Genomic DNA, 27632 nt, shown 5'->3' with positions numbered 1-27632 from the left:
CACAAGTCTGACAGCTGTGACTCCCTGGCCCTGTGCTAGGGACTCGCAGGGCCATTTCCATTTAATTCCATCACATCCCTTTTATCCAGCCAGTCGCCTGTTGATGGATATTTGTTTCTGCTTCCACACATTGCTGTAGTTAATATCCTTGTGAAAGTGAAAGCGTTAGTCGCTCAGTCGTGTCCAACTCTTCGCGACTCCATGAACTGTAGCCCACCAGGCTCCTCTGTTCATGGAATTCTCCAGGCAAGAATACTGAAGTGGGTTGCCATGCCCTCCTCCAGGGGATCTTCCAGACCCAGGGATCACACCCAGGTCTCCTGCATTGCAGGCAGATTCTTTACTGTCTGAGCCACCAGGGAAGCCCTAAGTATGTAGAACAGATTCCTAGGTGTGATTCTGAGATGTCCAGGGGACATCCTAAATTAGGCCTGAAAGGGCTCAAATGCTAGGCCATTTATGCTCCGTGGCTGACTTGATGATCTCTGCCCAGAGGCCTTGGCACGCCTGGAAGTCCCAGCCAGGCAGTGCACAGGGATCACATCATCGATGGAGAACCGTGCCTTCATCCCGTGGTCCTGTACGGTGGCTCCCACCTGTCCCTGTGGTGGGTGGTCGTGCTCCCTGTGATCCGTCGTTGGCTGACTGTGGGCACGGCACTTCCCCGAGGCCCCGGGTTTCCTGGAGTCCAGGGATCTCCTTTCTCCCTTCGCTTTATGAAACTAGAGACCAGGGCGTTTCAGTAATGTGCTTTGGACTTTCTCTTGGAAACAGGGCCAAATGTGTCGGCTTGCCTGCCTGCTTCCTCAAAGATGCCTTTCCCCTGCCAAACAGCAGGGAGCCAAGGCGGCACGCAGTGTGAAAGAGAGGGCTCAGTGGCCCTGCCGGCTGGCCCTGGCTCCCGTCACCATCCAGAGACCTTTATAGCAGCAGCGTCTCCTCCTTACTACGGCAGCCCAGCCATGGGGCTGCAACCGGTTCTGCAGCTGTGAGCGCCCAAGGCCGGAAGCAGGTCTCGTTCCTGTTGAAATCCAAGCTCTTAGTGCAGGACCTGGCCTATATTAGTTCACACGTTCAGCAACTATTGGGCACCTGCTGTATGCCAGACCCTGTGCTGGGCACAAAGCAGGATGCTCAGGGTTCCTGGCCACAGAAGACTCCCTCTGACTCTCCTGTGTTTGCTGGGAAGGATCGTTGACCAAAGGCCCTGTCTCAGTTTCTATGATGACAAGTATTAGAGGAGGATGGGGGAGGGAGGCTGCAAGATGAAAGGAAAAAAGGCTTTTTTTCTTTCTCAAAACAGCCTTCCACACTCAGTCTACTTCCTGCTTTCTAAACCAGAGTGGGTCAGAGGGCTTAAGAGTTGTATGAGAAAGAATCTCCATCTTCTCTAAATAAACAAATTCCCAGAAGGGCCATGAGTAAGGGTCACGTCGGGCTCAGCCGAGCTCTCCAGGCAGAGGAAATGCTGTCACCAAGCCTGGCGGCTGCCCCACCCCCAAAACCAGCCACCACGTCCTCTCCACCCTCCAGCACGTGTGCACATGCACAGCATTCCTGGTGTTCACTCCCAGGGCAAACATATGCCCTCAAAGAGAGGGAGGCTAGTGTAGAAACAGCCCCGGAAGTGGACCAGCCGAGCAGGCTGAAAGCCGGCTGGAGCCAGATCAGGGTCTAGTGACGCCCTACTAAGTGCAGCCCCCTTCTCTCAGGGCTGAACCTTGGTCCCAGCAGGAACTCTGGGGCAGGCCCCTTCTGGCTCCATATTTACGGAGTCCCTACTACGCTCGGGCACAGGGCTGAGCTTTGGGAAAAGCACGGCCTACATGGGAGACCAACTGTGTCCTCACAGGGCCCGTGCGTGCGTGCGTGCTCATTTGCATGCGTGCATGCTCAGTTGTATCCGACGCTTTTCAGCCCCATAGTCTATAGCCTGCCAGGCTCCTCTGTCCAGGGATTTTCCGGGCAAGAATACTGCAGGGGTTGCCATGCCCTCCTCCAGGGAATCTTTCCGACCCAGGGGATCGAATCCACACCTCTCACATCTCCTGCATTGGCAGGTGGGTTCTTTACCACTGGCGCCACCTGAGAAGCCCCTCCTCACAGGGTCCACATTCTGAAAAAGGAAAGAGGCGATAAACAAGGCGACGTCTAACAAAATGTCCAGCGAGGGTGAGCCCTCCAAGGAAGGATACAGCAGGACTGGGGCTGAGTAGCACAGGGGCAGGGGCTCTTTGGGACAAGGCAGTAGGGAGGCCTCTGCAGGAGGAGATGGGGAGCAAAGCCTGAATGAAATGAAGGAATGAGTGGTGGGGGCCTGGAGGGGAGAAGAGACCCCAGGGAGGACCTGCTAGGTCTCTCTAGACCAGCCAAGAGCCCATCCATGCAATTCCCCCTAGCAAATATGAGACCATCATCCTTACTACCAGCTAAGCACCGAAAAATGTCCCTCCAGGACTTTCCTGGCAGTCCAGCGGTTAAGACTCCATGTGTTCACGGCAGAGGGCATGAGTTTGATCCCTGGTCAGAGAAGAGACTGGACCAAAAAAAAGAACCAAAAAGTACCCCCTTCAGGAGTGAATTTGATGTGATTGTTCAAAGATGAGAACAGAATGACAAGTGGAAACCCAAACTGAGAAGAATATTAGAGAAAAAGAAAGAAAGAAAACATGGCGAGGAAACACAGAGGGGATCTCTTATTTATAATGATGCTAAGTCAGTAGGGAAGTTGGAAATCTTCCTAGATGTGACTTTGTATTTGAAATGAAATATTTAAATTCCTTCTCTGCTGAAGCCCCTTAACAGTATTTTCCAGGGTACTAAATGACGGGGTTTCTGCTAATCCATGAATTGTTCATGTTTCCTCAAATATAAGAGAGAGATTCCGATCCCTAACAAAGCCACTGTCTGCACCTTTCTGGCCACAGGAGCAGTCCTTCAGTGATCTAGGGGCCAAATGCAAAGGGTCCCGACACGAGGAGGTCATTCAGCGTCAGAAAAAGGCCTTATCTGAGCTTCGTGCGCGAATTAAAGAACTTGAGAAGGCCGGCTCCTCAAGTAAGTTCCCCTCTTCCTAGTGGCCCCTTCTGTGCTGAGCCATGGGCCCCAGACCTGAGGGTTCCCTGTGGGGGCTAACCAGGATCACTGTCTTCTATTCTTATCATTTCATAAGTGAAAAGATGTAGTTTTTTTTTTAAAAGAAGAAGATGAGTGGGGGGGAGGGGGGAAGATGGGCAGACATGATCTCAAAGTCAAGAGCAGGCCTTGATACTAAATAAACAGGATTTCATGAAAAACTCGTAACATTGTCCTTCTTTTTCATATTTCACTATGGCCCATTGGAAACTTTTGCATAGACTGATGGTGTTCAAGGATCAACCTTGGGGAACTTCCTAGATAAATACCCTGTTTAGAGGGAATGGGGCTCTCAAGAAACAGAGCTTGTTGCTGGGTGGAGCACTGAGCCAGGCCCCAGCAGCCTGGATTCAAGTTCCATCCTCCTACCTGTGGCCAAAGGTTCACCCTCAGAGCCTCAGCCGTGTGAGGCTGCAGCCTCATATTAGCTGTGTGACCTTGGACAAGTCATTTCACCTCTCTGGGCCTCAGATTATGAGGGTTAGTACTGGCCCATGGTAAGCGTCCAGTTAACAGCAGCTGTGATTTTTTTACATCCAGCGACTTCTTCCTGAACCTTTCTTTTGAGTCTAATAAATTATTTCTTTTTTTAGATCCTAAGGACCACATGGATGAATCATTTCTAGACTTAAAGACTCTTGGGATGGAAAAAAACGTCCAGAAAATATTGGATGTAAAACCTGATTTGCCAGCTTTCTCACGAGTAGAGAGCCGAGTGGTAATTTACCTCTGCAGTGACTGACACGTGGTGAGGGTGGGCCTGAGGGCAGGTCTGTCCAAGTGCCCTGGCATCACTGGTTCAGGGTCAGATCCTCCCTGTTAGCCTAGCATCTGGATCGATCAGTCAGTGCCTAGCATTACCAGTGGTCCAGTGTTTGAACAGAAAGGAGGCTTTCAAATGTACATAGCAGGATGTATCATCACACTGATGTTGGCCAGGTCAATCTCTGGGCCCTCCTTTTCATATCATGTGTTATATTCTGCAGAAAATATTCAACAAGCTATATAACATGATGCCATGAGTTTGCCTAAAATTTGCTTCTTTCTGTAAACTCAAAAACCCGAACACAGAAAAGGTAGCAGAAGGGAGCCATGATGATTAAGAAGACACCACAGTTCTAGAATCAGAGACCTGCCTGTGTCCTAATCCCAGCTCTGCAAACCAAGTGACCTTGGCAGGCTCTTAACCTTTCTGGGACTCCATCTCCCAGCTGTAAAAGGAGATAATTGTGTAAAGTGCTTATGCCAGTGCCTAGCTCATAGTGAGCACTTAATAGATGATACTTGTGATTATTATTAAATAGTATTTCAATGGTATTATTCAAGAAAGCCTTCCTTCCTTAGGGGACTTTGTTTGATTTGCCCAGATTTGCAGAAGTAATTTGATTGTTAGGTGGAAGGTGTTTGATTGGGCATTTGATTGACACATGACAATGGACAGCTCAGGTTAGCCTTAATCAGAGGACCTGCTGGGCATGGTTTGCTGCCACAGCTGGATCCAAACCATCCTTAGGCTGTTGGAAGAAATAATTAAAATCATTCAATCTCATTTTCTACACATTTGCTAGATGTGTGAATCTTCAGAAATGTGTTGCTTTGAGACTTCCCTGGCAGTCCAGTGGTTAAGACTTCGCCTTCCAATGCAGGGGGTGCAGTGTTTGATCCTTTTTTGGGGACCTAGGATCCCACATGCCTCAGGGCTAACAAACAACATAAAACAGAAGCAATATTATAACAAATTCAATAAAGACTTTAAAAAAATGATCCACATCAAAACAATATTTTAAAAAAAGAATGAAAGAAAGAAACGTGTTGGTTTTCCTGCTAAGAGCAAACCCTCCTCTGAGAGTAGAAAGGGAGGGACCATCTCCAGGTGGGGAGCTCAGCTGGATCCCATATCCTGATCCTGCTTCCAAGATTTGCCTTCCTGGCAACAACCCCTCATCCCACCACTGACATGACAGAGCAGGAAACCTCCAAGGCTGGCAGTAATTAAAAGGAGAGAAGGAGCAGGAGAAAGAATAGCTGAGCAAAGGCAACAGGACTCCTGTTTTTCTGAAGCTTATCTTCTCAGCCTCGGTGCTACCGATTTTTTGAGCCAGGTAACTCTTTACTTGGGGGACTACCCTGTGTGTCACTGGTTGTTCAGCAGCATCCTTGGCCTCTACACACTAGATGCCAGTAGCAGTTGTGACAACCATCACCATGTCCAGGCATTGCTAAATGTCCCAGGTAAAGGGAGAATGCACAGTCATCCCCAGTTAAGAACCGCTGGTCTAGAGGAAAGACAGACAGTGAACAAAGAGTGGGACTAACGTGTCATTTCAAGAAAAGTTATACTCTTAAGGGATGGGAACAGAGCTGTAAGAAAGCAGTTCACAGAGGAATCAGACTAGAATAAAAAACAGCTAGAAGGGGGCGACAGTGAATGAGATGGCTGGATAGCATCATCAAATCAATGGACATGAATCTGAGCAAACTCCAGGAGACAGTGAAGGACAGGCAAGCCTGGAGTGCTGCAGTCCATGAGGTTGCAGAGGTGGACATGACTTAGTGATTGAACCACAACTGTCAAGTTATTCTTTAGGAACTTTCCAGTTCTTCGGTTATTCTTTGGGTTTTTCTTCTGAATGTAGAAAATCATAATGAATACCAAGAGAGAGTTTTTATTTCTTTTTTTATTTCAGCCTCAAAATGGCCTTTCCAGCTCAGGGTCCCTCATGGCCACCAATAAATTAGGGAAAACAGATGCAACTGAGGCTCTGGATCTCAGTGAAAAGCTGGTATGTACCCCTAGCATCAGTCCCCCTCCTGTCCAAACCCAAAACCCCCTCAGGCATCGTTAACCACCAGATGGCTTAACTAAACATCAACCCTACGTAGATATTTAGTCATTATTACAGCTCTGCGAGACCCAGTTGCTATCCCAGCATGGGTTGGAAATTGCATAGTTGAATTCCTTGGAAAACTGGGTAGCAAGAATAAATGTTTCTATCTGTTGTCATTTTCCCCCTGGTTCTCAAAAAGGCGTAGCGTAAATGGATGCGGGGAACATGAAAGTCGGATTAAAAGCCCCAATTGTACTCCTTTCCAAAGCATGTGTTCCCTGTGATTGCAGAAAATGAATGAAACAGAATTAGACACTTGCCTCCTTATTAAAGGGCTTCCCAGGTGGCTCAGTGGTAAAGAATCTGCCTGCCAGTGCAGGAGATGCAGGTTTGATCTGTGGGTTGGGAAGATCCCCTGGAAGAGGGCATGACAACCCACTCCAGTATTCTTGCCTGGGAAATCCCATGGACAGAGGAGCCTGGCAGGCTACAGTCCATGGGGTCGCAAAGAGTCAGACACGACTGAGCGACTGAGCACAGCACACGCACTCCTTATTAAAGCAGCCACCAGTGGTGGTGGACCAAGCCTCTTACCTGCAAAACGCTCTCTCGTAGTACATGGATATGAGCAAAACACTCGGGAGTCTGATGAACATCAAAGATATGTCAGGTCATGTGTCCATGAAACACCTCTCCCCCAAAGAGAGGGAGAGAGTCAACCAGCTTCGACAAAGAGACCTCGATATGGTGTTCGATAAGATCACCCAACTCAAGAACCGGCTGGAGAGAAAAGAGGAGCTTTTGAGAGGATACGAGAAAGACATTGAACAGCTCAGGTAAGGCCCATGTCCCTGCAGAAAGGCCTGGACCTCCATTCTCCAGGCTAAACCTCAGGGCAGCAGCAGACCTCTGGACCAAGACAGGAGGACAGAGGTCTGGGTGTGCAGGGGAGGCGGGATCATGACTCAGGGTCTGATGGAGGCGAGTCCTCTGGGCCAGAAAGCAGCAGTTAAAGTGTGCTATATTTTCTTAAGGGGTAAGGTGCACCTTTTATGAATGTGTCTGATATTTCACCATGTGTGTGCTTTTCATAATTCCTTCTTATTTTCAGTAGTATCAGTTCCCTGACCCTCCCTGGGAAATTGGGAGGGGCTGGTAATATAACCTGTGTCAGCTTCATGCCACACTTACACAGCCCATGAGCTATTTATACTGCCCTCTAGTCCCCAAACTCCATCCTTCTCTCCCACTTGTAATGAAACCGCTAAGTTAGGCAGACACAGAAGTATCTTGAGAATCTCCCAGGGCAGGGGCATTGCTGGTAAGTGAGAAAGATGAGGGGAAAGGAGACTTTGTCTCTCCCGTGTGCTCAGGCAGAGCAAAGTGTCGGTTCAGATGTACCAGTCACAGGTGGCTAAGCTGGAGGACGACATCTACAAAGAGGCCGAAGAGAAGGCGCTGCTCAAGGAGGCCCTGGAGCGCATGGAGCAGCAGTTGCACCAGGAGAAGAGGGTCAACAGGGCGATCAGGCAGCAGAAGGTGAGTGGTGCCTGCTTGGAGCAGAGTCTCTGAGGCTGCCCCTCTGCCCCCTTTAGAAATGGCCAGCTGAGGTCCCAGCGGGATCTAGGCAGTACAGGAGGCATTTACTGATGCAAAGGAAAGTGGCAGAATAGCTTTAGCATCAGACAGACCTAAGTTTAGACTGTAGCTCTTCCATTTACTGTGTGACTTCAGGCAGGTTTCTTAACCACTCTGAGACTCAGAGTCTAGCTTGTCTGTATTTTCTTTCTTTCTTTTTAATTTAATTTTTAATTTTGTATTGGAGTAGAGCTGATTTACAATTTTGTGTTAGTTTCGGGTGCACAGCAAAGCGGTTCAGTTATACATACACATATATCCGTTCTTTTTCAGATTCTTTTCCCAGATAGGTTATTATAGAATATTGAGTAGCATTCCCTGTGCTATACACGGGTCTCTGTTGATTATCTCTTTTATATATGGTAGTGTGTATGTGTTAATTCCAAATGCCTAATTCATCCCCCCTCCACCTTTCCCCTTTGATAACCATAAGTTTGTTTTCAAACTGTGAGTCTGTTTCTGTTTTATAAATAAGCTCACATGTATCCGTTTTTGAGACTCCACATACAAGTGATGTCATCTGATACTTGCCTTTCTCTGTCTGCCTTACTTCACTTAGTGTGGTACTCTCTAGATCCATCTATGTTGCTGCACATGGCATTATTTCACTCTTCTTATGGCTGGGTAACATTCCACTGTATATATGCACCACATCTTTATCCATTCCTCTGTCGGTGGACATTTAGGTTGCTTCCACGTCTTGACTGCTGTAAACAGTGCTCTCTGAGACTCAGAGTCCAGCTTGTCTGTATTTTTTTTAACTTTTGATAATTCATGTATTTTACCTCGTTCTTTCCATTTCTAACTATTTTTCTGCCAGTTTTATTGAGGTGTAATTGACACTGTATTGAGTTTAAGGTATACAGCATAATGATTTGACTTCCATGCCACATGAAGCAATTGCCACAATAAGCTTAGCAAACGTCCTGAATTTTTTAAAGTGGTGTCTGTTGTTCTTACTTTCATTGCTCTGCCAGGTGCAAGGGATACACAGATGAATAAGTTCTCTGAGAATAAAGATTTTCAACTTGCTATTCTGAGTACCCAGAGAATAGTAGACACCCAATAAATATTTGGTACATGGATGGATGGAAGGACAGGTGGATGGATAGATGGATGGATGGGTGGATGGAAGGACAGGTGGATGGATGGATGGATGGATGGATGGGTGGGTGGATGGGTGGATGGATAGACACCAGATCAGTGGATCAGTACGTGTTCAGGTAGATGAATGATCAGGTGGATAGAGATAGATGAATGTCCTTGAAGGACATATTTTCCAGTGCAGAACATACAGGTAAAGAGCTGATTTCAGGCTGACTTAGTGGGGTAAGGGCTCTGTTCAGATCCAGAGAAGGGTACTTGGCTCAGGAGGGTACTAGAGCATTCAGGAAGTGTGTTCCAAGTGCTGACATTTGTTATGAATTGCAAAGGAGAGTTGGAGTTTGTCCACCAAAGGGATGGACAGGTGTGCATTTAAGGCTGTGGGAGCCACAGAGGAAAGGCATGAGGGTGAGGGATTTGCTTCCTGGCATGAACTTGGTAAGAGCATTGACTTGAGAGACCAAGACTGACACTCAGGCTGGTGATCCAGCTAAAAGAGGCCACCTCCTCCCCTCATCCTGCTATCTCATCTATCACATGGCACAAGACTCAGTGGGTCCTGGGGTCAAATCCCCCTGCTTACTGTGTGACCTTTGGCAAATCAGTCCCCCTCTCTGAGCCTCACTTTCCTCATCAGTGAATGGGAGCTAAGAGCACCTGCCTTGCAGGATTGTTATAAGGATTGAATACAACACAGGTAACCCTTCCTATCCAAGCTGTCACTGTCTGAACTCAAGACCAAACGGTTTCCGATGCCCAGGTACACCTGTCCAGGCTCTGAAGCATACAGCTCAGGGCCTGGGACTCGGCAGGTGGATGAGGCTGTCTGCCCTGTGGCCAGCCAACTGCGCAGGTGGCCTCTGAAGTGAGTGCTGCCCCAGACCCAGTAGAGTCTGCTGCCAAAAGTCCCCATACACATCGAGACAGGCATGGGCAGCACCTGAAAACCAGCTCCAGAAGCTCGCTGTAACCCTGTGCCTGCACTGAGTCAGTAGGGGGGTCTCTGGTCTTCTTGGCAGTTAACACCCATGAACGTCCACTCCTGTGGTCAGCAGCATGTCACTAGCCCAACTGGGCACCGGCACAGCGACTCCTAAATAGATCAGACTCTCCCTGGTCCTTCACTGTCACCTAAGGTCGAGCAGATCTCCAGGCAGGCATCAGGCAAACAGGAAAAACTACCATAGCCCCCATCTCTTCATGATATCTGCAGGCATTGGGCTCCACTCATGCTATGCAGCCATGATCAGGGTTATTAATGCCTCTGGTAGCCCTGCCTGGTTGTCATGATGATCCCCATTTTACAGATGAGGAAACTGAGGCTCAACGAATTAAAAAAGAGACTTGTCCAAGTTCATAGAGTAGCTGGTAGTTCACAGAGTCTTGTTAGTTGCTCAGTCATATCTGACTGTTTGCAACCCCATGGACTGCAGCCTGCCAGGCTCCTCAGCCCATGGGATTTCCTAGGCAAGAATACTGGAGTAGATTGCCATTTCCTTCTCCAGGGGATCTTCCTGACTCAGGGATCGAACCCAGGTCTCCTACATTGCAGGCAGATTCTTTACTGTCTGAGCTACCAAGGAAGTCCCAAGTAGAGCCTTTACCTAGCCCCAGATCTCTCTAGTCCTAGGTCCTGCACTCTTTGCAGGTCTGGCCCCCAGTTGCCTCCTTGTACCCGTTAGTATTTCTAAATTGGAGCTGTGTATTTTTGCACGCATGCTTGTGTGTATGCCTATGAGTATGTGCTGTGTGTTTGTATGTGTGTGTATTTGTGAGTGTGTTGCCTACATGAGCTCTAAGGAGGCCAGGCCTTAGAAGCTCATAGAAGGATGTCTTTCTCAACCAAGAGCTGATGGTCAGATGAATTCCTTGCAAAAGGCTGTCCTCCATTCTGCAAACTTTCCAGGCAGGAGGTTTCCAGACATCAGGCTCTCTAGCTTATAGCCCCAGAAATGAAAGTGGCTGCTGTCCTGCTCTGAGGGAGCCCGGATGTGGTGTTTCTAGTGCTCACCGTTCTGAATTAAACATCACAGACCTCAGTCTGCGTGTGTCACGGGGCTGCCTCAGGCAGAGGACAGTTTCCTTTCACACCAAGCAATGCCAGGGAGAGCTGGGCCACTGACAGAGTTCTGACTTTCCCTTTGATGTGCCCTCTAGAGAGCTCACCCCTCCCTGAGGCATCCCCCGAGCCCCAGGGCTTGGCAGGCGAGGCCCCAAAGCAGAGACACCAGACCACAGAATGGGACAGCAAAGGACCCAAAAAAGGCCATTGTCATGTACTGAAAACCTGAGGATTTACATAATCAGGCTTCACATGCATTATTCATGGGCTGCCTCATTCATACACAATGCAGGGGACGTGCCAGCCTGTTTGGCGCTAGATATCCTTCAGCAGAGAAGGGTCTGAAATGGCCAAGCTGAACCTGTGTCAGGGTCCCCAGAAGAGCTAGAGCTAGGAGCTTTAAAATTCGTGAAATTCACAACTGGAGAAAAGATGTACATGAACTACAACCACAGTCATGGCATCACCAATGATATCATTTACTGAGCACTTTGAGTATCATTTACTTTACTTTATCATTTACCAAGGGGCAGGCACCTGCTCCACACCGGACAGGCTTCACCTCTCCCATCAACCCCACAAGGGAAGCTGGTGAGCATCAGCCCACTTGAGAGAGGGGAGGGCTGAGTTGACAGAGGGCACCACTCCCTGGCTGCTCAGCTGCAGAAACAGGATTCCCTCCCACCTGCTGCCCTCTCCAGCCCAGGTTCACTTTCCCACACCCCTTCCTTCTGCGTCTCCCTTACCCGGGTGCCTGCCTTGTATTTCTCTCACCATTGCTCCCAGAGTATTCACTCCAGGACTCGGGTTTGCATTTGAGGCTTCTTATTACTATGTCATCAGAAATCCCTGTTTATCAGGAAGGAAAAAATAATAAACTTTACAGTTTTGCTGGATTCTAAAGGGCACGTGTATACATTCCTCTTGGCATCAGTTCCTTCCAGGGAGTATGTCTTCATTGTTTTTAAGTGGAAATTAACAGAAAATAGAATTCCTCTTTCCTAAGTTTTACACCTAGTATTTTCACAAGGAGCCTTACTTTTTAGCCTCCTATACAAAACTTTGACACTGTTCACCCTGTTCATTGAGCTTGCAGGGCTGAAGCACTGAGATGAAATTAACACATCTGAAGCTTCAGAATCCACCCCCCACCCCCACCCCCCAAAATGTAGTTTATGTCTTAAATGTTTGACCATCTCTTCACTAAGCAGCACCTTCCAGAATCAAAAGTCGTATTTCCACACTAATACCTCTGGCTGTGAACATGAGACTTGATACGAAAGGCTAGACATTCACAGAGAACCCGGTGGTCATCACCGGGGGCTCCGGAAGGCCCTGAGTCTGTGGCTCTCTCCACGTGGCAGAGAGAAGGGACCCTGGCCCAGGCCGAGCTCACTCTAATCCGCGTCCAAGTCTCTCGAGAAGCCCGAAGTGTCTCTCAGGACAGAGCTGCAGTCAGACAAACAGCAGTCCAGCCCCGCCCCCGCCCCTAGTGACCCCTGAGTAGGTGGCTTGACCTCTATCTCACGTTCTTCAACCAAAACAACCAAAGATGCTAACAAGAGGCCCGCTCCGTGGGGCAGCGGGAGGGTTAAATGGCAAGATGCCCGCAGTGCCTGGCACATGGCAAGCCCCTTTTCTAAGGGGAAGAATAGACAGCCCATGGATGGGTGGGGAGTCCTGCGTTTCTTTCAGGGAGCTTCCTGCCAGCTGACGCCCTCCCTGGTCCTCCCAAAGCCGGCAGCTCTTCTGTGACGCTCTTTTCTCCTCAGTGAATACCACTCGGGTCACAGCCAAGAAAGGACCCAGATACCTTTTGTGAATGGGCTAATGCTGGGGTTTTTCAATAGGAAAATTTTAAATGCACAGAAGTGGCCATTTGAAAAGCACGCAAACCCTTTTACTTAGGACTTGAAGTCTAAGAAAGGCTGAAGGGCACCGGCTGCTTCTGGCAGAAACCCGTTCAGCTCGCCTGCCAATCAAATCTCCAGCCAGTGAAGTCCTGACTAGGGGGCATGGCCACCACTTTGCCTGTGGCCTCCCCCCAGCGAGCGACCGTGTGTGATTAAGTCACTCAGTCGGGTCCCACTCTTTGAGACCCCGTGGACTGTTAGCCCGTCAGGCTCCTTCGTCCATGGGATTATCCTAGCAAGAATACTGGAGTGGGTTGCATTTTTTTTCCTCCAGGGTAATCTTCCTGACCCAGGGATCGAACCAGCGGCTCCTGCCTTGGCAGGCAGATTCTTTACCACTGCGCCACCTGGGAAGCCCCCTCAGCCAGGCAGGAGCCCCCTAAAGTTCCTTCTGCTTAATTAGCTCATGTCCCTTGTTTTTAAGATGAGAATAAAAATGGCACCTAACTCAGTAGCCTTGGATGAAATGGAAGGTTGCTTAGAAAACCCTTGGTACATGGGACCACGTAGGATACACGCTCACCTGCCATCATGGTTATCCTCACTCTTCTCTTTAACTCACCATTTTCCAGGATTTCCTTGGGCCCGCGTGTTCTCAAGATCCTGGTTTCCTCAGCACCATTTGTGTGTTTTTAGCCAACAAGTAGAAATTGGTAGATGTTGTGTAGGAGGAGCGTGCGACGGGAGGGGCTTGTGGGTGCCCACGAAAATGAAGTAGGGCAATGTGGCTAGGCTGGTGCAGCATACAGACAGAAGATGGCCAAAGAAAAAGACCCTCACCTGCCCCTTCTTCTGCCCACCAATCCCAGTGAGTCCCAGCGTCTCCTAGCAACCTCAGAGGTGTGTCCCCGAATGGAACAGGTGGGGACACATTGAACACTGTCTTGCTCACCTGATATTTTCACTTAGGAACGTTTAGAGGACCTCGAACAGAGAAATGCCAAAGAGTCAGCAGCTTGCAACTGTTCCTTCAAAGAGAAAGAGAGGCAGGTACAGAGACCCTTTCTGATCTTGCAGCCAGACACAAAGTAGATACCTTATTTTCAAAGGGTAAGAGCATGTGGGGTGCAAACGCCAGCGTGGGCAGCCCAAAAAACATTCCACCCACCTCCACTCCCTTCCCCTCCCCCACCCCGGGCCCTGCCCCCCCTGCTCCTGCCTGCAACCCGCACAAGGGACCTGAAAGACCCAGGATCTGGAAGTGAGAGAAGGCAGAAGGGCAGCGCAGCCATCCTGGGTGCTAAATGATTTGGGGACATAGAGACAAAACCATAAGAAGAGAAGAGGGTAGGAGTAAGGAATCCCAGAAACCTCTGCCCTAAGAATGAAGTACAGTAGGTGGAAGAAGCGGAGAAGGCAGTGGCACCCCACTCCAGTACTCTTGCCTGGAAAATCCCATGGATGGAGGAGCCTGGTGGGCTGCAGTCCATGGGGTCGCGAAGAGTCGGAAACGACTGAGCGACTTCACTTTCACTTTTCACTTTCATGCATTGGAGAAGGAAATGGCAACCCACTCCAGTGTTCTTGCTTGGAGAATCCCAGGGACAGGGGAGCCTGGTGGGCTGCCGTCCATTGGGTCACACAGAGTCGGACACGACTGAAGTGACTTAGCAGCAGCAGCAGCAGCAGCAGGTGGAAGAAGGAGGGGATGGTAGAAAATGGAGCCAAAAATAAGGAGGAAGGTGCCTGTTATAACACCCCCTCACCTGCCAAAGGGGAGCCCCATTAGACAGTGGGCTTTCTGGTAGCCAATGGGAAATAGAAAACCCAGCATGGTCCAGAGTTCACTGTGTACATGAGATAAGATGAGTGTGATGCTCAGAAGTGTTCCAGAGAGGACGTTGTGTGGTGTAATGAGCAACACCCCTAAGAATAGCAGTGCAGTGCTGCCTGGGTCATGGCTGTGCACAGATCTTGAAACAGACTGATGATCATATCCCAGTGAGTCTAGGAAAAGCATATGCACACGGGCCAGGCTCTGCCCTTCAGTGCCCAGCCATCCACTGATTGGACTTAACCCAAAAAGGTATTTCAGAGCAGTGTTCAAACTGGGGTTCCCTGAAGCCCTGGGTGCCGTGGGAAGGGGATGACTCTCAACACACACACACACCCCTTTCTCCCACCAGAGAAGCTCTCCATTGTCTGTTTTATACCCCAAGTTCCTCTTGGAATTTTGCTTGGATAAAAGGTTTAGGGGGGAAAGGTGGGGGTGGGATGGGAAAGAAGGAGGTTGTTGGTTTAATACCACTGCTTTATAATATCTGGAAATTTGGATGGTGACTGCCTCAACTGAGTTTGTGATAAATATTGAGTGGTTGCAGGCTCAAGGCCTCCATGAAAAATGTCTGGAGGACAGCTATCTGTTTGATATGGGCGCATAAGCCTTCGTGGACAATCCTCTGAGGGGAGAGTTAGCGTCCTTCAGGGAGAATGGAAGAGACTTACTAGTACCTGTGACCTGTCCCAAAAGATGGCCTTACTTCCTCCATGAATTTTATGAATGCCCAGTAGCATTGCCAGATTTGAGGGGGGAAAAAAAACAGCATGCCCAGGATGTGTTAAGTTTTAATTGCAGATAAACAACAAACAGTTATTAAGTATAAATATGTTCTAACTTATACAGGGGCATACTCATAGTAAAAAATATTTTGGTTTCATTCTGAAATTCAGATTGAACTTGGAATCCTGTATTTTATCTGACAACCCCTCCAGCACTTACTGAGCACCAACTAGACACCAGGCGGGGAGGTTCTGAAGCAGGTGTCGCAAGATGGCAGCCCACAGACATATTTCATTTGACTCATGGGATTTTTTTTGGTACATTTCAAAGTAGGGCAGTTTAACAGAATACTCCAGATTTCCAGCTTCTCTGAGAAACTTGCAAGATCTGGGGACACTAGGCCCACAGTCCCACAAAATCACAAGCCTTTGTCTTCCAGGCCCCTTAGGTGCTGGGCTCGTGGACTTGCTGCCACCCCTCCCCTGGCTCACCTCACTCACTTCCTTTACTTCCCTGGCCCCTGTAGGAATCAGGTTGGTGACCCCAGTTGATGCTCAGGGCTCTCTGAGAAAGTCCCCTTCCTGACACCCCTATAATTTACCTGCAGGATGTCAGTCTGCAAGGGGGACCCCAGTTCTCTCTCCCTTTGGTGTCTCCAGTGTCTCAGGGATGCTCTTTCTTTGATGAACTGTCCCTGAGGTGCGGAGTCTTAAGCAGATCAGGGCAGCAGTAGTAATCAAACCCAAGGGGAGTGGGCTCCAGATTCTCAGTGATGGCTTCCCAACAGGCCCACAAAGTCCCTGCCAGGGGCGTTAACCACTGGGCCTTTTGTCATGCCTAGGCCATTGGGTGGAAATCGCTGGACATGTGCAGCCTCTTCTAGTGACCTGGAAGACTGTGCTTCCCCCTAAAGCAGATCTGTCCTCCAGGGAGAATATAGCATCCTTCATAGCCTTCTTGGTTGACCCACCTCCTTCTCTACTGGAATCTGGAACAGAGATCTCTAAGAGGTTCAGCAGGACAGTGTAGCATTGCCCCAAAGCCACACCCCATTCTACAGACACCACCCCCCTCTGCCATCCTTATCCCTTCCCTCTTCTGCAGACCCTCATCCTCATGTCCTCACCTAGGAAGGCTCAACCTTTCATCCAAATGGGTAGCATCCGAAAGTTGAGAAAAAGCTGTTTTTCTTTGATGCAAAAGACAAAGCAGAGCATAAGCTAAAATTTGTCAATATTCTTTCTGTGTTAAAGAGACAAATGTTTGTAGAGGCGGTGAAGAACAAGATGCAGAACTCAAATTTCCAGGTGAGCCAGGAGAGGACAGAAGAGAGAAAACCATAGAACATCAGCAGGAAGCCCAGTCGACAGTGACACTGTATCTATCGTGTACTGAGGATTTAGCGTGTGCTATGCACACAGAGCTAAGCACTTGACCTGCAGTATCTCATTTAAGCTTCACAACAACCCTATGGGGGGTGGATTTTGTTATTATACCCAATTCTCAGATGAGGTGTCTGAGGCTTAGAGACCATTTGTCCAGAGCCACACTGCTAAGTAGGAGACATCTGACACCCAGGTAAGAGTGCTGGCTTCTCTTCCTTGAGGTTATAAACTTCCAGGTAATAAACCTGATAACACTTCCAATGGCATTTCTCTTGAATTTCACAGAAGCATCCTCTAAAATTATTTTAAAAGTTGAGAATTAAAACTTTGAAATCTTGAGCATGTTGAAACATTGCCATTGACAAATCAGCCCTGGAACTGGAATTAAGCCAATCCGCGTTCCCACTTTGCAGAAAGTAGAGGCGAGCTCTCAGGGAGCTTGAAAGCTGAACACATTTTGGTTGAATAAGAGAGAAGAGACATATTCAAGTTTGATAAAAGGCCACAGTCATTCTGAAGCAACCAAATTATCATTGGTAGAAGAAACAAAGATATTCTAGGTGAGGGATATATTTGGAAAATGGAAGCTTCTTCTCAACCAGCATCCTTGTTCTAAGGCCAAAAGATGATTACTGTCCCAAAGCAGGACATTAAAATGACAGAGAGCGTCCTGGGGGCCCCTATGGATCTGAGACCTTTGCCACCCTGCAAAGTGGAAATTTTGGGAAGTTTGTCACTTATTCATTCACAAATATGACTGAAGCGGAGGAGGAAGAAAGAGCCCTGAGCTAGGTTTTGTCTGAGGACCACCTGGGGATGTAAAATGACAGAGGGGATATTGACATGGATCCCAGATGTTGTGGGAATACTGTGCTTCTCTGAGATACGAGACCCCCTGGCATCTCATGCTGCCTTTGGCTTTAACAGAGTAGGGACAAATGGTGCTTTGGCTGAGAGCAAAGAGCCAGCTTCCCATTTTCCTTGCACTCCAGCCCCAGCTTAGAAGTTGGTGTCTGAGATCTCCTTGGTACAGAAAGGTTTCCTCCAGGTTGCCTACCAAGTATAGCTTGGGCGACTTCTTCCTCCAGAGTGGACCTGGAGTCCTTCAGGGGATGGAGTCACCAGGACCACATTGATAAAGATGGGACGTGTAAAGTTTGCTCTCTCAGTCTCGCATAAGAGACTCCCAGAGAGTCTCAGCCTTTCTCATAACAGAGTCTCCATCTCTAGTATGCTTCAGAACTAGCACATTCTTCCTTTTTAGGATCCAATGGGATTCATATCGATTTTTGTTTCCTCTGCAGCTAACAGTCTTCTGTAATTATCTATCATATGCTAAAGGGGAAAATCTTCTAGTTAATAAATTGAATACCTAGTCTAGGCCACGTACTGTGCTAGGAACTGGGGACAGAAAAATGAACAGAGATACGACCCCAGCCTTCATTAATTCAACGAATATTTGTTGAGAGGCTTGCGATATGGCGGGTAATATTCAGGTGTTAGGATTCAATCCCATTCTCAGTGGCAGCAGTATCACCCCGGAGAGGGCAAAACTCTACTTTTTTAATGTATAAAGCACAGAAATACACACAGTGCTATCTGTAATAATCAAATTTCACAGAGGTGAGAACTTCCCAGGTGGCTCAGCAGTAAAGAATCCACCTGCAATGCAGGAGATACCGATTCGATCCTTGGGCTGGGGAGATCCCTGTAGAAGGAAATGGCAACCCACTCCAATGATCTTGCCTGGGAAACCCCATGGACAGAGGAGCCTGGTGGGCTACAGTCCATGGGATCTCAAAAGAGTTGGACACGACTTAGAGGCTAAACAACAACAAAAGCGATTAGGAAAAAATGTCTAAGAAGGTTTCTTAAGGAAAAGGATGATAATGAAAAAAAGAATGAGAAACGCCAGGTTAGATCAATGAAGAAACATGTAAAACTCCCAGTCTTTCATGGCTTTTTATTCTGAGGCAAATAAATAAACAAATATTGGGTTGGATAAAAAGTTAATTCAGGTTTTACCATTAAAATGTTATGGAAAAACCCAGATGAACTTTTTGGCCAACGCAGTACTTTCTGAGTTGTTCCTGAGCTCAGGAACACTTTTCACAGGGACCTCTCCCTCCCCCTCCCCAGTCCAAGGACCTGGAGAGGCCTCCCTGAAGTAGGGATGTTTAAAACAAAGACCTGAGGTGGTGTGGGAATGAACTGGGATCTTTGTGCCCAGATCTGCTACTCCAGTAGGCCCTGAGTATTAACTGGAATTATCCCAGTTAATTTCCAAATTTCCAATTTATTTTTTTAATTAATTAATTAATTTTTTACTTTACAATATTGTAGTGGTTTTGCCATACATTGACATGAATCCGCCATGGGTGTACATGTGTTCCCCATCCTGAACCCCCCTCCCATTACACTGTTGGTGGGAATGCAAACTAGTACAGCCACTATGGAGAACAGTGTGGAGATTCCTTAAAAAACTGGAAATAGAACTGCCAAATTTCCAATTTAAATGTCCTTATTTAAATGACAGGCTCCTATCCTGGCCTTGTCCTTCTAAGGGTGAGCCGGAATGCGATTCCAAACATGCATGATGAGTGCCTATTGCTGCGGGAGGTCTCTGGCTCGGGACAGACCCAGCCAGGCTTCCCCCACGTCAGGCCCACACTTGAATTTCACATTTCCCATTCCTCACCCCTTCCTTTTCCTGGTTCAGCCATCCCCTCTGCCTTTTGCTGTCCCCGACCTCATCACTCAAAAAAGTTGACCAAAGCTTGCTCTGTGGTGCTTCCCACCTCAAGCTCATAGCAGACCTGGGACTTGGGGGACCCTGGGACTAAGAAATCTTCATTTTTAACAAACACCCAGACTCTCGCTCTGACAGCCAGCCCCACACCAGGTCAGGGCACTGGCCTTGGGGACCCATCCAATTTTATTGAAAATCAAACTAAAAAGGATACAAAGGAAAACTGGTTTAGAGGCAAAAGATTTTCGACATCTGCTGCCTGTTTTCCTTTTATCTGGGCATTCCCACCAATATTTACTTTGTGGGCTAGTGTAGAGATCTTAGCCTACCTCACCCTGAAATGTTTTCCTGAAATGATTTTGAAAGCAATCTCAAAGCACATTTCGAGGCTCCTGGCAGCCACTGGCATAGGTCAGGCACAGAACGTGATTTTTAAGCCTGTCTTAAAATGAAAAGAGTTACAGAGAAGGTCCTACCAGCCCCTTCCATTTAAATCCACCCAGAACCTCCTCTCAACCCCTAAGGAAGACAGGACATTCTGGCCCCTAGCTGACTGATGAGGAGACCAAGGATCACGCTTTCAGAGGCAGAGCTGAAACTTGACTACCTATAGGCCCGCAGGCCCTCTTTCCCCAGGGGCATGAGTTGGAGTCAAAAACTTGCAGGAAGTAGGGCTGTTGATGTGAAGCCTGTTGGAAAGAAACTTGCAAGTTACAATCGTATCTACAGTATAAACAGAACCGTGTGGGAGAGAGATTATTGGGTTGCAATGAATAGAAACCTATTCAGAAAGAGGGAGGAGGCTTTTATAAGGATGTAAGAGTGAGTGCCTCATAAATACTGAGAGCTGAGAGAGAGCCTGGCCTCAAAAGAGAACTAGTAGGCCGTCATCTCCCAAGCGTCATCTCTCTTACACACAAACACACACAGAGCTCATATCACCTCTCTGTGCCTAAATCTCCCCTGATCTCGTCTCTCTCTGGTCATGTGATAAAAAGGGATGACCTCACGGTCCCCCAGTTCAAAGAATCAGCTCGAGTAGTAAGTAGCATCATAGAGCCCATAATCCTAAATCCTAGGAGTGACCTTCTGAAAAGCTGAGCCTGTGCCAAAGTGCCCGATCACCTAAGACCAGGGACAGAGTCATACTCAAGACTGCCCCACACCAGGGGCAGTGCTTAGAATAGGGTTAGACCGATTCCCCTTGAATATCCTGCCTTTTCTCCTCCTAAGACATCAGAGACATAAGACATTCAGTTTAGTAACAGCTTTTCAAGAGAAAGTCCATCCCAATGAATGTGCCCATAATCAGAAACTCCTGGTTTCAAAAACCAAAAAAAAAGAAAGAAAATATAAGAAGAAAGTATCTGTATATCTGGAAGGGAGTACATTGGAATGTCAATAAGGTTACCTGTGGGTAGTGTGAGAATAGTGGATTATTTTAGCTTCTTTTTGCACACATCTATGTCTGTATATAATTTCTTTTTTACAAATACTTTATTTTGAGTAAAAAAGCCCATTTGAGTGGTATATTTGGGGATACCCTTACAATTGTCAAGTTTGTGCATTTGTTGCTCTTGTTGAAGGTGGGAGCCAGAAAAGCCACTGCAAAGATGGACCAAGAAAGAGAGATGCTAAAGAGAGAGATGTCCAGCAAGTCCAGCCAGAGCCTTCTGTTTTCTAAGCCTGGTGGAAGGAACTAGAAACATCCCGCCGGGTCTGCGAGATCCTCCTCCACCGGGTCTGCGAGATCCTCCTCCATGAATCAGAGAGACTTTTCCGCGCCAAATCACAAAGACACTTTTTTAGGACTTACTGTTACCCTGTGTGTTGCTTCCTAGACTGGTATTTTGCACAGTACAATTTTTCGGAGTGTGTGGGGAGAGGGGCTCTTTTCACAGCTATCTGCGAATGTAAACGCACTCAGGCATATGAAGAATTAGTTCAAAATTCCGACTCCTAGGCCCAGTAGATAAACTTATGTGTCTGGGTTGTGACGTACCCAAATGTCACACCTCCACAGAGCTCCAAGAAACCCACAGTTGAGAAAACCCAGGGCATGATACTGGGGCCACAGGACAGAAAGGTAACTTCAGGGGCTGCTGGGTCCATGGTGTAGTGCATTTATATCTGAATTTCTTATAATAAATTTGAACACCAACCTGTTTTTATTGCTTCCATAACAATGAGTCACATGTATATGGCACTCTGCAGTTTTCAAAACCCATCTCATCTAATCTTCCTCCAAGACCTGGGAGGTAAATAGTATTATATTCCCCATTTTACAAATGAGGAAGCTGAGGTCAAGAGAGGTTAAATGGCCCATCTAAAGTCACACAGCTAAGAAATTCAAGGGTTGGGTCTGGAACCCAGGTATTTACCTCCCGTCTCACACTGCCCATTCTGTCACAGCAGGATAAGCCCAGTAGTTCAAGTCACAGGCCATCAGGACAGACCAAGTACCCAATCACCAAAGGGCACACACTGCCCAGGTGCACACACTCTTTCCATGGTATTTGGAGAGACTTTCATTTTTGCCCTCTCTGCAGCCATCTGTCCTCTCCCTGCCTTTCTTACATGGCCAAGACCACCAAATAAAATGGGAGGAACAGCAGAAGTCATGAATATCACTAATTCTTTTAATTTTAAAAAAGTCACAATAAAAACATTTTTATATTTTTAAACCAAATGCATTCTTTATACCAATTAAAATTAGAAGGAAATAGGAAAAATTATTTGCGTGATATTCCACTAAAGATACATCTTACACAGTGAGAAGGTACATCTTACACATGACCTTAAAAATAATCTTGAAGGGAATTCCCTGGTGATCCAGTGTTTAAGGCTCCATGCTTTCAAGGCAGGGGGTGCAGGTTCAATCCCTGATCAGGGAACTAAGATCCCACATGCCTCGTGGTGGTATAGCCAAAAAAATAAAATTTTTAAAAAGAGTTTTAAATTATTTTTAAAAAATAATAATAGTAATCTTGAAAACCCCAGTTTTCCATAAAGAATATGATATTACTTATACTGCACCATATCCCCAAAATCCAAAAAGCAGTCTCCAACACCAGAAAAGATCACTGGGTTAGACAGTAGTTAAGCTAGCTAATGTTTGGAAGCCAAATTGAAGTGGGGTGGGGGGGTGGGGGGTGGAAATACTTAATTTGGTTGAACATGAATATTTGAATTTGCAGAAGTCAAACATGATGCCTCTGTGACTCCATTGTATTTTAGGTCTCTCAAAGGACATTTTAATTTTATCATATCAACTTTGCAACCCGTGATGGTGATTTCCTTTCTTCACTCCTTGAACTAGATGGTTCTTTGGGTATCACCTCAGCCACATACCCCTTTCTCTGAGAATGCACACTGCCCCCCGCCCCCAATCAGATTTGCCCTAGCTAATGCTGCTCTGTTGGCCACAGCTGGTTGGCTGAGCAGTAGATAGTCTGCCCAAGCCAGACCGATCAGGTTTCACTTCTAACCCAAGCTGGGCCAGTCAGTACCTCCAGCCTTGGTATTGGAAGTAGGGCATGGGAGCACCACACAGGTCATTAGTGGTGTGGAGCTGAGGTCTCAATGCAGTTCCCAGCTGGTGTGGCCATATCTTCCACTGTGTTTGGAGAAACAAAGCCAGTCTAAAATGAGACAGCCCGGATACATAAACAAGTGGAGACAAGAAACCAAGACCACCAGAGAGACAGTGCCGTGGACACTACAAGTCCCTTAGTCATCGCCCCCGCTCTACTGCATAAGCTGAAGGTTAAGCACCTTCATTTCCCAGTTTCCCTTGCAGTTAGACCCAGCCATGTTGCTCAGTTCTGGCCAATGACATGCAAGTGAAGGTCCTGGACAGGGCTTCCCTTCTGGAATTAAAGGCAAGACTTTGTTAGGAGAGAGATTTTTCTCTTTGTCCCTTTGTCTTGTCTGTCTTTTCTCTCCTGGAGCTCAGACTTGGAGCTGGAGCAGCCATGCTGGGAATCACCAGGAAACAAGCAAGAGGCCAAAGCCCACCTCAAGGACAACGGAGTGGAAAGATATGAAAAGCCTGGGTGGGAGCCTGGTAACATCACTGTGCTGTACACCACAGTATACTGAACAGCCTACCTCTGTACATCCTTTTATGTGAATAAACCCCTCTCTGTTTAAGTCACTGTAGTCTGGTGTACCTGTGTGTGCTGTGGAGCAAACCACTTAAAACTTCTCAGTGTTAGTCACTCAGTTGTGTCTGACTCTTTGCGACCCTATGGACTGTAGCCCACCAGGCTCCTCTGTCCATGGGATTCTCCAGGCAAGAACACTAGAATGGGTTTCCATTCCCTTCTCCAGGGGATCTTCCCAACCCAGAGACTGAACCTGGGTCTCCTGGATTGCAGGCAGATTCTTTACCATCTGAGCAACTTGCTGACTTACAATGGCGAACATTATTTCTCATGATTTCATGGATCAAACAGGACACATGTACTGGTCTGGGCTGGCCTGGCTGGAGCTGGATGGTTTGGGATGCCTCGTGTACATGCCTGGTCATTGACAGGCAAGCTGGGTGAGGGCAGTGGTTCTCAATCAGGGGAATTTTGTCACACAGGGAATATTGGGCAATATCTGGACACAACTTTGGTGGTTAAACTGGCATGGGGGGTGCAACTATCTAGGGCAGTGTTCCCCAACCTCTGGGATCTAATGCCTGATGATCTGAGGTGGGACAGATGTAATAATAATAGAAATAAAGTGTACAATAAATATAATGCACTTGAAATCATCCTGAAAACATCCCTCTGCCCCAGTCCATGGAATCTTCATGAAACTGGTCCCTGGTGCCAAAAAAGTTTAGGACCGCTGATCTGGGGGTAGAGGCCAGGGATGCTGCTAAGCATAGCACAATGCGCAGAACCACTCCCCACAGCAAAGACTTATTTGATTAGAAATGTTAACAGTACCGAGAATGAGAAACCCTGGTCTAGAAAGGCCTCAGCTGGGATTTCTGTCTCTGCCTGGTGTGATCTCTCTTTGCCCAGCAGGTCAGATCAAGCCACAGGTTCCCAAGAGCTGCAGGAGAGACCAAGCCCCAAAGCACACTTTCAAGTCTCCACCTGCCTTGTGTTTGCCAATATGTCATCAGACAAAGCAAACCGCACAGCCAGGGTTCATCTGGGAGAGGCTCCACATTTTCACCTACCCACGTCAAGGCTTCTGTTATTTAAAAGCTGATAGCATTCCAACTGACACAGAAAGTTACCCTAATTCCTGATGACTTTCTGGTTCCTGGTTTCTTTCCTGGGAAAGGCCAGTTCTAGGGCCTGCCCTTGGCTTCCACTAGGAGAGAGTATCACTCCAGGGTCTCTGGTTGCAAACAACAGAAACCTCCTGTGGCTAACTTAAACAGAAAGGGAGCTTACTAAAAGGCGACAAGGTAGGTTAGAGAATCACAGGGTGAGCAAAGCTGAGAAGTCAGGACCATCACGAGAAAAGTCAGGACTGTCAGGAACCAGCTCTTCTTTCCCATAGATGTCCTCTTTTTTTTGCTTCAGCTGGTTTGAGTTTCTGTTATTGCAAACAAAATGGCCTTTATTAAGACGCTCTTGGGGCTTCCCTGGCGGTCCAGTTGTTAGGTCATCACCTTCCAATGTGGAGGATGCCAGTTCCATCTTTGTTCAGGGAGCTAGGATCCCACATGCCTTGCGGCTGAAAAACCAAAACGTAAAACAGAAACAATATTGTAATAAATTCAACGAAGACTTTTTAAAAAAGACACTCTGGTACACAGCCCCCACTGGTAGCTCTGAGAAGCTACCAATGACCTTTCCCCTGGCGTTGTTCCAAGGGACAACAGGGGACAGGCAGCTTCACCCTCCTCCCAGAGCTCCCAATCTTCTGATCCCTCCGAGAGGCTAAACCAAACAACTTCCTCCCGCCCTTGCCAATGGCAGCCCATTTGGATTCGTGACTTTGCAGATAAGGTGCCCTTCTCCAGCAACTTGGCACAGCCAGCCATGCCTGCTGTTGTGGAAACCAGAGTCATGAAGTGTCTGCAGGAAAAAACAGCTTCCACCAGATCTGCATTCCCAAGTGTGTTCCTGGTAAGTGGAGTGGTTTCCAATTTTCTAGGATCTTAAGAATGAAAGCAATACACCGAAGATGATGAGAGGAAACCCAACACCTGCTCACACTGATGCGCTTCTCTTTTCCGGACTGAGGTTCCTAAAGCCTCTTTTCTGTACTGAGGTTAGGGCATCTGGTGAGGGTAGACTATTTCAGTGTATCAGCTTGGCCTCATTTCCATCAAGATGCACCGCTTGCACCCGTCTGCTCAGTGTCCCGAGTTATTTTGGGCCCATTCATGACCTTATGTCCCTGCTTTTGTTTTTAAACATTTTTCTTTGTCCATCTGTTCCCTAGGAATCCATCACAGTGCCTCCTTCCTGCTGTGGGAAGCATTAGCAGACTCCTTGTTTTGACTTTACTCTCATAATGCTTTCATTCCTAAGACCCTAAGATATTGGAGGCAGAAATTTTATCTTCTGGCTCACCATGGATCTAATCATCAGAGGTACTCTATTGGGATCAATCACTTTTATGGTTAAACAACCACCCTTCATTCATTCAGGCAACAAACGCTGGGTACCTACTATGCACCTGATGCAAAGAACTGACTCATTGGAAAAGACCCTGATGCCTGGAAGGAATGAAGGCAGGAGAGAAGGGGATGGCAGAGGATGAGATCATTGGATGGCATCATCAACTCGATGGACACGAGTTTGAGCAAGCTCTGGGAGTTGGTGATGGACAGGGAAGTCTGGTGTGCTGCAATCCATGAGGTTGCAAAGAGTCGGACGCGACTGAACTGACTGACTATGCTCCAGGTATTAATGACACTGTGCTAGACCTTATGGCCTACACGTCTGCTCCCCTGACTTTTCACGACCTGACCTGCTGCTCACCTGAGGAGTGGAATCGTTCATTTAGATGGTGTGTTGCCTGGGAGAGCTCACTGGTGACGTTCCCATCCTCCTTTTTGGCTTTCTATGAGATTCCTGCTGGGCCTTCTCTAGAGAGAGCTACACACAGCAGTTACCCTCTTCTGGAAGTTTCTTTGTGCCTTTCAACTGTTGAATTTTAATAGTTAATAATTGCAAACTTGTTATAGCATCCTTGCCAGCCATCAGATCCTGTGCTAAGCACAGCCCAGACATTATCCCTTTCAGTCCTCACTGTATCACTCCTGTTTCACATGTGAAAACAATAAGAAGTTACTTGCCCAAGAGAAAAAGCCTGAGAGCTCAGACTTCATACTCAACTGCTCCAATGCGGTGCTTTCCTCAATGAAGTCCAGGAACCAGCTTGTTATCTACTGGTCAATGAAGATTGGGTTGGCAAACTTTTTCTATAAAGGGCCATTTCCCTTTGTGAACCATGGGGTCACTGTCATGACTACTCAACTCTGCCATTGTAGCAATAACTGAACAAATGAGCATGGCTGTGTCCCAATAAAACTTTATTTATAAAGATAGGCAGGGGACCAGATGTGCCAGCCCCATGTTAGACTCTTACCCAGACTAGATTGTTAATATCTGCATGGCTATTGCCTGCCACATTGCCATGTTTATCAATATCTCCATCACTGAGAGCATCTGGAGCTTTTACTATGAACCATACACTTCATTAAACACTTCACACAAATTTTCTCATTGAATCCTGAGAGAGGAGAGATACATTGCCATTTATAGACAATGCAACTGAGGCCTTTAGAAAGGTAAAACAGGCTGCCCTAGGTGAACCCAAAGGGATTTTCAGATCCAGATCCTAACCATGATGCAACACTGCCTTTCACCATCACAGCCCTGCATCTGAACAATAGGAAGCTGCACAGGTGAATCAGGAGAACTGCCTTCCACTGAACCAAGCTTGAAGGAAACGAGACTTCATGACAAACCCCTTCCTCTCAGCATCCTGGCTTACTAGCCCCTTCTCAGAGTCCCCTGCTTTCTTTAGTTACTGCCTGAGTTCAGGTGTCCCTGGCCGGGGCGCCGTGTTCTCTCTTTCAACCAACTTTGCCTGCCTCGGCCTTGTGCTAATTTTACAACCTGCTTTTCAGTTTCCCAAATCCTCATGTTCCCCTGCAGCAGCCTCATGCACTGTTTACCCCTACCCTCCTTTTATTCCTTCCACCTTGTCTGCTGAGCAGAGAGCTCCAAATGACCTCTGGGCCTTATTGATGCCCAAGGACCAGCAGGTCACCCGGCCGCAATCCCTATCTGATGCTGCTGATGATGTCCTCAGAGGAGCAGGGACAGATACTTGAGAGGTCTGTTGTCCAA

At 47.5% G+C, this 27632-nt stretch overlaps 1 protein-coding gene across 1 annotated transcript in view; it reads left to right on the top strand.

Moving 5' to 3' along the window:
• Nucleotides 1-21471, top strand: part of FHAD1 (forkhead-associated (FHA) phosphopeptide binding domain 1) — a 165177-nt gene extending 143706 nt beyond the window's left edge. The window contains exons 26-31 of the mRNA XM_010850050.1: nucleotides 2928-3057; nucleotides 3729-3853; nucleotides 5823-5918; nucleotides 6579-6799; nucleotides 7337-7502; nucleotides 20901-21471. Of these exons, the coding sequence (XP_010848352.1) occupies nucleotides 2928-3057; nucleotides 3729-3853; nucleotides 5823-5918; nucleotides 6579-6799; nucleotides 7337-7502; nucleotides 20901-21017 (855 nt within the window). The 3' untranslated portion in view covers nucleotides 21018-21471. The remainder of the gene's footprint in view (nucleotides 1-2927; nucleotides 3058-3728; nucleotides 3854-5822; nucleotides 5919-6578; nucleotides 6800-7336; nucleotides 7503-20900) is intronic.
• The last annotated feature ends 6161 nt before the right edge of the window (nucleotides 21472-27632 follow it).

The sequence above is a fragment of the Bison bison genome, unplaced genomic scaffold, assembly GCF_000754665.1.
Source record: "Bison bison bison isolate TAMUID 2011002044 unplaced genomic scaffold, Bison_UMD1.0 scf7180017864289, whole genome shotgun sequence".
In the NCBI taxonomy this organism is placed as follows: Eukaryota; Metazoa; Chordata; class Mammalia; order Artiodactyla; family Bovidae; genus Bison; species Bison bison.
The sequence above is the reverse complement of the archived record's forward strand: the minus strand, read 5'-3'. Positions and strand labels throughout refer to the sequence as shown.